The following is an 8857-nucleotide window of genomic DNA, read 5'->3' on the forward strand; positions in this document are numbered from 1 at the left end:
GACAGGCGAGAGGTTCACAATAGCCCCGGACAGGAAACCCGTGCCCATCAGCAGAGAGTGGATGCGTGATGGTCGTACATTCTTGAGACGAGTAGTGGATAATAATGGCCACAAATGATCTGACGACACTCATCATGAGTGGACCCTGAAACATAACCTGGGAAAGGAAAGCCAAACCTGGACGAATGCCTGCCATTCAGTACCATTTCTGTTAACTTCAGAGCACAAGTAAAACTCGTCTATACTGCTAGAAGTCAGAAGGGTGGTTCCCTAGAGGTGGGGGCTCTAGCTGGCACGAAGACCTGCCTAGGGCTGTTAATGTTCTGCCACTTGATCTGGTTGCCAGTATGCAGGTGAGTTCATATAGTCAACATCTAGCAAGCTTTATACTTCTGTATACAGAGGTGCACATGTCATCAGTGCCTATATGCAATAAAATCTGTGCACATAGAAAGTACAGAGGCGGGGGCAGGCAGACACAGGCGGTGAGTTGACCTCTGTTCCATGCACTTTTGTAAGCAGCAGCCAGTTAGCTTCTGAAATCTCGTGGGCTGTGATCTTCTGCTGTTGGTTAGCTCTGTGCTGTTTCTCTCTCCATGGGATGTCTGGAGCCCACTGAGCCTGAGGCTGGCTCCTCCCTGCCCCCACCTGTGTGGAGTCTGCAAGTCCTTGGGGATGGAGCTCTTTCTCTGTGTCCCACGTAACCAGCAGTCCCATTTTCCTGTCTAGGTGCCGACTTGCTGAAGATGTCCCGAGATGATTTGGTTCAAATCTGTGGCCCCGCGGATGGGATCCGGCTCTTCAATGCCATCAAAGGCAGGTGGGTGTCGGTTTCTCAACATAGTTGCCCAGAGGCCGTCACCCCAGCATGTGTGGTAGGAATCCCCTATCTCAGCCTCTTGGACAGCATATGGGCCGATTGGGACGTGGCTGCTCAGGCGGGGACCTTCCAGCAGTGTGGGGGCAAGTGCAGGAGGAGGTGGGGTGGGAGGGGCACAGGCTGCAATGTGGCAGTGAGGCACTGCGACGGGACCCTTGGGGCCAGGTTCTCAGATGCTCGTGTGGTCCTGGGCTCCCAGCTGCCTCCTCCCTGAGGGAAGCCAGGACAGCCGGTATCACGTAGCAGCCTTCAGGGCAGACTCTAGAGCAGTGCTGCCCCACAGAACTTCCTGCCACGGTGGAAGCGTCTGTAGCTGTGCTGTCCAGCATAGGAACCACTGGCCACATGTGACTTGGAGCACTTGAACTGAGGCTAAGGCAGTGGACAAACTGAGCTTTAATTTTTATTTAACTTTAGTGAATTTACACACTAGTAGCCACATATGGACAGCACAGTTTTATAGTGCAAGAGTGAGTGAGTCTGGGTTTGCATCCCACATTGGCCTCTGTGAACTGTGCAACAGAGCAGAGCCCTGAACCCCGTGAGACTCAGTTTCCTGTCTATGAAACGAGGACAGTGGTGGTGGCTCCCTCGCAGGCTCTGTGAGGATGGTATGAGTTAGGCATATGAAGTTCTGAGAACAGTGCCGGGCACAGACTAAGCCAGAGATGGTGTTGGCTCTATTATCACCCTGAAAAACCCCTCATATCTTGAGATCCGTGTTCTGGGGTAGACCTCTGCTTGGCAGGTTGCAGGACCTGGGAGTGGCCATCCATCCCTCTGCCTGCAGTCAAGCCTGTGAGAAGCCTTTAAAGGTCCACCTGGACAGGATTCTGCCCCTTCCCACCCCCCATGAAAGACATTCTGCATCCCCACAGCCATCCTACCACTGCTGCCCCCGTCTCATGTTCTGGAATATTCTGGAACATTCTGGAACAACAGAGCTTGGTGTCCTCCACACCTGCTATTTATTTCCTGTCCTCCTGCCAGGAATGTGAGGCCGAAGATGACCATTTATGTCTGCCAGGAGCTGGAGCAGAACCGAGCACCCCCACAGCAGAAGCAGGATGGCACTGGGGACAGCAGTCTGTGTGGTGAGTGGTGGGGAGTGGAGCCAGGACCCAAACGTTCAGACTGGCAGCCTGGCTTTTAGCCCCAGTCCCATTATTGTCCAGACCCTCACCCCTGCTTCTCGGCTGTCAGCCTGTGAAGGACATTTCTTGGCTTCTAGATTCCCACACTTGTGGAAAGTGCAGCCAAGCTTGTGCACCTGCTCAGTGATGTGACCTCAGGGTGGTCCTGCAGCGCAGATGATATCCTAGTACAGCCTATTTAAATGCTGGGAAAGAGGCTCTGTCTGGTGGCTGGAAACACATGGCCTCTGTCACCCCTTTGAAGGGAGCCAGCCTGTGTGTGTGCTTGAACAGGTGTTTTTGAACCAAAGATTTCTTTGTTGAGGGAGAGGTTTAGGAACCTCAAATTTAATCCACTTGCATTTACTTTTGAGGAACTCAAGTCCCCTTAAAATTGAGTAATCCACCCTGGGTCACCTGTGGAGTTTGCTCCTACCCAGCTGGTTTGGGTTTTGCATTTCCAGTGTCAATGTCATCATTATCTTCTGACTTGCTGATGGCATCCTAGTGCACTTCTTCTCCCTTGGGTTACAGTGCTGAGTGTGGCTTATGTTGTGAGGAATGGCGAGGATCAAACCTTCTCTTTTCTTCTGGCAAGTGGCAGTCATCTCACTTTCACTCTGGCACCCACAGCTGTCCAGTAACCTTTACACAGAGGAAGGAATGGAAGGGGACACAGGACCTCCCCTCCCTCTCGAAGCATGGTGACATCTGGCCACAGGTCATACTCACCCCTCACTGGGTGCATTGGGTCTGGGATGGGTCTAGGAATCTCCACATTTCATGTAAGTGCCCCAAGAGAGACCAAAAGGAATAAAGAGCCACATGTGGAATCTTTTTACCTGTCGGTGGCTGCACAGAGGCGCGGTGCCAGTGCTCCTGGCTGCTTGGCTTCCAGCAGGTGCCCATCACAGCCCGGGCCTGCCGAATCACTCTGGGCGTGAGCATCCTTACGAACAAGTTACTGATTTCTCAGGTGGGGTGGAGGGGTGTGGGCATGCTTGTGCTGATTTCATGGCCACTTAAACAGCAGGCGCTTTTTCTTCCCTCCCCCAGTGTACCATGCCATCTTCTTGGAAGAGCTGACTACCCTGGAGTTGATTGAGAAGATTGCCAACCTGTACAGCATCTCCCCCCAGCACATTCACAGGGTCTACCGGCAGGGACCCACAGGCATCCATGTGGTGGTGAGCAACGAGGTGAGGACTGCCGCCCAGCCCAGCCCTGGTGACCAAGGCTTTGCACTGCCTCAGGACAGGAGGAACATCAGGACATCTGCCCCAGAAATGCACCCTGGCAGCATGCATGTGAAAGCTATGACAGGCAGAGGCTGCCTGGAGTGCGTGAGGGAGGGTTGTGAGGCCACGTCTAGGTGTGGGTCTGGGTCTGGATGCTGTTATGTAGCCACCCTTGGCTGGGTGCCCTGCAGGTGTCTATAGTCAGTGCTGTGGAAGTCAGGAGAAGGGTTCTTACCCAGGGGGGGGCGGCAGGCCCTGGAGGGGGGTGAAATGGGCTCTGGGGTGTGGGTGACGGAGAAGCTGTGGCTTGCGGGAGAAGAGAGCAGAGGTCTCTGTTAAACAGTGAAGGTGCCACAGCGACCCTGGGTCTGTCCCTGCCAACGGGGGTGGGGAGCCGCAGGCAGAGCCACAGGCAATGGGCTCAGCTATCAAACAGTGCCCTGTTGGAACTGTGCCCACACATGGCTAAGGATAGGGTTATTGAACAGGCTTGCCCAAAAGTTTAGGCATTCTTTGCATGTTGTAGAACAGAGGCTTTTAAGCTTGTTCTATCCCGTACCACTTCCTCCTAATTTTAATAGTGACAAGTGCCAGCATTTACTGAGTGCTTACTGTGTCCTGGCTACTGTTTTAAGGGTACACATAGTACTCATTTAACCCTGACAGCCTCCCTATAAAGTGGGTGCTATCACTATCCCATTTCACAGATAGAAAACTGAAGCACAGAGAGACTGAGTCACACAGCTGGTAAGGGGTGGAGCTATGGTGGGAACCCAGGTAGTCTAGCTGCAGAGCCCGTGCTCTGAGCCAGCAGGAATCCAACCCCTCCTAAAATGAAGCTTTTAAAAGAAGATCTGTGCTGGGGGGGGGAACAGGAGTGAAACCCTGAGCCCCCAGCTCAGACCCCAGTAGATCCTAAGCCAATTCTGGGAACTCTGAAATCCTTTGTGGAGAGGGTTATAGAGGAAACTGGGTACAGGAATAGTGACTGGGAAAACTAGAGAAAATGTGAGCTTTGGAATTGGACTGATGTCCCCACTTAGAACTTCCTCCTAATAGCTAAGTGACCTTGGGGAAATTTACGTAACCTCTCTGAACCTGTTTCCAAATCTTCATAACGGGGATAGTTACACCAATCAGGCAGGTTGTAGCAAGGATAAAATGAGAAAACAGCGTCAGGCATCAGGCGTCACTAAACAATGGGTGTGTCTTATAATTGACTGTTCATGCTAGGCTCTTGTTATTTTGGGGAGCAAGTGGTGGGGAGATCTCTTCAGATTTGGCAGTGTTTAAAGTGTAAGGCTTTTGATGATCTGTATATTTCATAAGTTGTCATTATTAGTAATGATCCTATTGCCACTTGTCATTACAACTGACAGAGCCCTTTAATGTTCATGGGAGTTTCATCTCAATCCTAGAGGTCGGCAAGGTGGTTTTTTCCCTTCCTTTTTAATTCAGAAGTAATCCATAATTATTAGTACAGGTCAAGCAATATAGAACTACAGAAAACATATGTGAAAAATGCTTATCTTCCCCACACTTTACCTAGAGGAGTTTATATTAGGTTTAATGTGATCCTGCCGGGTAAGTTTCTGTGCGTGCGTGTGTGCCCTAGTGTGTGTAGGTGTGGGTTTTTAAAACACACAACAAAGATCCAGCTCTACATTTGTCTGCAACTTGCTGTTTTTGTCACCAATTCAGAATTCCTTTTATGTTATTACATTCAAATCTAACACAGCTTTTTTTTTAACCCCCATTTTACAGATAAGGGAAATGGAGCCCTAAGTTCCTGACTTAAAGAGTTTACTTTAGAATAGCCAGGAATGTGAAGTGACCTGAGCAGCAGGCAGCTGTGGTGGCATGGAAGGCTTGTCACTTTGCATTTCAGAATGAATTTCTTTTTCGGAAGACGAAAGCCAAGAATGTGGGGAAACCTTGCAATTTCATGGGTCCCTGAAGGAAGTTCCTTCTCAAGCATGCCCTGTGCCCTCAAAAGCAGGCAGTCAAGCAAGTGAAGCAGAGAGCAGAACGCAAATGCCACCTTTGCTAAATAGGCAATTCTTATTCTCCAAAGTCTCCTTGCCTCTTAACCTCAAATCAATTGGAAACCTTTGGTTCTTAACTGCCTGCAGCGCTGGAGGCAGCCTGGCCAGCCGCGGAGCCGGCCCCTGGGGTGCAAGGGCACTTAATTAAACAAGGGAGTTACTGATTAAGCCCATGTGGGCTCTGCCTAAGGCTCGGCATGCCCAACTGCTTGGGCTGCCAAGAGTCCTACATGGAGCAGGCCAGCAGTATAGAATAAATGTACTTCACGCATCGTTAGGCTCTGCGGGGAGGGGCAGGGGTCGACAGGTGGATGGATTTGCAAGATTTGAAGCAGGAATCCAGAGGAGACAATAAAATGTCAGTAGTGTTTTTTGAATTTAGAAAGGGGTTTGCTGTTGTATTGGCTAGTGTTTGTGTTTTGTCTATATGTTTAATATTCTTTAAATGTATGTTGTGAAATATAGCACACATGTGCAAAGAAAACTTACCTGTACAGTTTAAAGAATAAACCCGCCTTTGGGTTACTAGAATGTTGGTAGAAGCCCTTTGTGGGCTCATTTCATGTTCTTCCACCTGCTAGTCCGAATTTTGTATTAATTATTCCCTTGTTCTTCCTCAAGGTATTGTTTGAATTTGCCTATTTTAAAACTTCATGTAAGTGGAATAATAGTGTTTTCTGTGACCTTCTTTCATTCCTCAGTATATTTTTGAGAACTACGCCTGTTGAGGTGTACAGCTGGGGATCTTTGGCACCACTGAGCAGCAGGCATGATTAGATCATAATTGGCTCATGCTGCTACTGTTGACTGACGCTGGATCTGTTTTGAGTTTTGTATTACTACAGACAGTGCTGCTCTAAACATTCTTGTGCATATCTTTTGCATACACATGAACAGTTTTCTAGAGATTCTCACCCCCACCAGCAGTGGATGCTGGTTCCCACTGCTCTACATCCTGGTTATATTTTTATCATTGGTTCAGCCCCATTTTACAGATAGGGCTTTGGAGACAGGAAGAAAAAAAGGTTGACTTGTGCAAAGTCATTGGATGGTTAATCGAAATTAGAACTCCAGACAGGTGGCTTGTGAGTACTTGTGAGTTTCCTGCCACATCTGTAGGCACTTGGAGTGGCACCTGCCTTTATATTTTGTCCTCATAGGATGCCGATTATGCATATCCTAATAATTACCAAGTTTTTAATTATTTATTTACTTATTTTTAGTTATTTACCTATTGCTATTACAGTTGTCCCTCAGTATCTGTGGGGGGTTGATTCCAGCACCCCGAAGGATACCAAAATCTGAGGATGCTCAAGTCTCTGATATAAAGTAGTGTGGTATTTGCATATAAACTATGCACATCCTCCCATCTTATAATACCTCACACAGTGTAAATGCTGTGTAAATAGTTGTTATACTGTATTCTGTTTTTACTTTGTATTATTTTCGGTCCTGGTATGCAGAGCCCATGGATATGGAGGACCAACTGTATAGACACACACATCCTGTGATGTTTATATTATAGGGATTGGAAGGCCCAGTAACCAAGAAAAAGCAAAACAAGAACAGACAAAAGCCACAGTCTTCTATTAAATGGCAACATCTTGATTCCTTTCCAGGCTTCTTCCCTTCCTTTAAGTTTGGGTTTCTGTTACTTGAAATTGCAACCATGTCACATGTTGATTCTGTGTCATCGTTTTCTCGGTAAATATTGTAGCAGAACCATGATCCTGCCTTTGTGTGGACGCTGTGGCAGTGTCATGGCTGTGAGTGGCTGGGCCTCATGTCACTGAGACTTTTCATATTGTGAGGAATAGTGTTCTCTCTTGTGCTTTTCAGATGGTGCAGAATTTCCAAGATGAATCTTGTTTTATCCTCAGCACATTAAAAGGTAAAGCCCCCAACTCTTCCTTCTTTTCTTGTTTAATAGAAGCACGTGGGCTCCGGATGCTTGGGCAGTGGGGCAGGGGAGATCCAGCTGCATGGGTGGGGCCTGCCTGCATGGTGGTGCCTGCAGAGGAAGCTTACCTGGAAACAGCCTTTGGGAAAAAGAACACAAACTTCCTGTGACGCTTAGCCCTAGAAATGCCAGACCTGGTGAGATTGGCCCCAAAATCACTTCTGAAAGGGAAATCCTGGACCAGGTAATTTGTTCTCCGTGAACTCAGGGCTGAGTAGAATGAAGATGCATTTGAATTTTCCTGGACAGTCTCCAGCATCCTGGAGACCAAACATGGAATATAGTAGCTGAGTCAGCAGGCAGTGTTAGGTCAGGGACTTGGGGGTGGGGTGAACGTGAGGGCCCACCTGAGGATGGAGTCCTGGAAGGACAGCAGCCTGCCTGTGCTCTGCTGAGAAAGAGCTCCCATGCCAGGAGCACGTGTTTATTAAAAAGGTAGAAAAAGACCTGCTGTGACCTTCCTTAGAGCTGGGAAGGCGAGTGTGTGGGGTATATCAGAGGGAACTCTCTGACTGGATCAGAGACCCTGAACCATTGATGAGTTCACGTCTACCCTTTTTCTTTGAATCTAGCCAGAGTACCTTTAGGGCCTGGGGGCTGTAGCATCCCTGAGAATCACTGTTTGTCCAAAGCCTCCTTGGATATAGGGCCTTATGTCCTTGGGCTCGGGCTATGGTGGAAATGCCCATTGTCAAAAAATAATTACACAAGGCATGTATTGAAATCCCTGCTCTGTCAGCACTCTTGGCTTTACACAGCCTTATTCTGGTGATCTCTGCTGATACCCTAATACTGTGCCTTCTGGGACTCCCAAATACCATGGAACTGTGCCTTTCTTCCAGTGAAATATGCCCCGTGCTTCTCTCTTGCAGCTGAGAGTAATGACGGCTACCATATTATCCTGAAATGTGGACTCTGAGCAGAAGTAGGACATGCACCTGCCTCCAACTCCCAGCCCCATGGAACACCCTTGGATGTAGAAATTGTACCACTGTAAGCTGCAGCCTCACCTGGCACACTGAGGCTAGGAGGCACCCTGCCCAGTCTATGAAAGCTGCAGACCATCAACCAGCCGAAACCCATGGACGCAATCTAGTGTGCAGAAAGCCAGTGGCTCCTCTCTCCCTTCTTCTTGCCTCCAGCCTTTGATCAATTCCTTGTTCTTTTTCCCAATCCTGAGATTCTAAAGAGGCAAACATTGGGGGCATCTCCTCTGAAACCCCTTGCCCTTAGTTGGAGGCTCATTGGGTATCTTGGTGCCACTGGTACTGGTCCCTCCTGACCACTCTGCTGCCTCCAGAGAGAGCTCTGCCTTACCCTGTACCTTCACCTCCTCTTCTGGTAGCTGGCTCCATGCCCAGCACTGCTGACTTTACAGGGCGGCTTGCCCTGTTTTCCCGTCTCCATTTTTGCTTCCCTTCCCAGCAACCCTGGTGGGCATCTGTCTTTCCTGTTCTTGGATAAATTGATGGGAGTGGAGTTATTCTGTGCCTTCTGCTTCTTTTACCATTACCTTGTTTCTAAAGACGTGCTGCTGCAAAGCCCAGAGATGTGCTGGTATCTCAGCATTGGCATGGTAGGCAGCACAATGTACGTGTACA

The 8857-nt window shown here is 48.8% G+C and overlaps 1 protein-coding gene across 1 annotated transcript; it reads left to right on the top strand.

Annotated features, from left to right (window-relative positions):
- Nucleotides 1–729: 729 nt before the first annotated feature.
- On the top strand, nt 730–8437 carry LOC103583020 (transcription factor CP2-like protein 1; the record flags this gene model as incomplete). The annotated part of the gene is made up of 5 exons (XM_008564445.1): nt 730–820; nt 1871–1974; nt 3070–3212; nt 7136–7187; nt 8129–8437. Coding segments are annotated over 5 exons (437 nt in total), but the record flags the coding sequence as incomplete, so codon positions are not given.
- Between the last annotated feature and the right edge of the window lie 420 nt (nt 8438–8857).

This window comes from Galeopterus variegatus, unplaced genomic scaffold (assembly GCF_000696425.1).
Source record: "Galeopterus variegatus unplaced genomic scaffold, G_variegatus-3.0.2 Scaffold19063, whole genome shotgun sequence".
NCBI classification, from domain to species: Eukaryota; Metazoa; Chordata; class Mammalia; order Dermoptera; family Cynocephalidae; genus Galeopterus; species Galeopterus variegatus.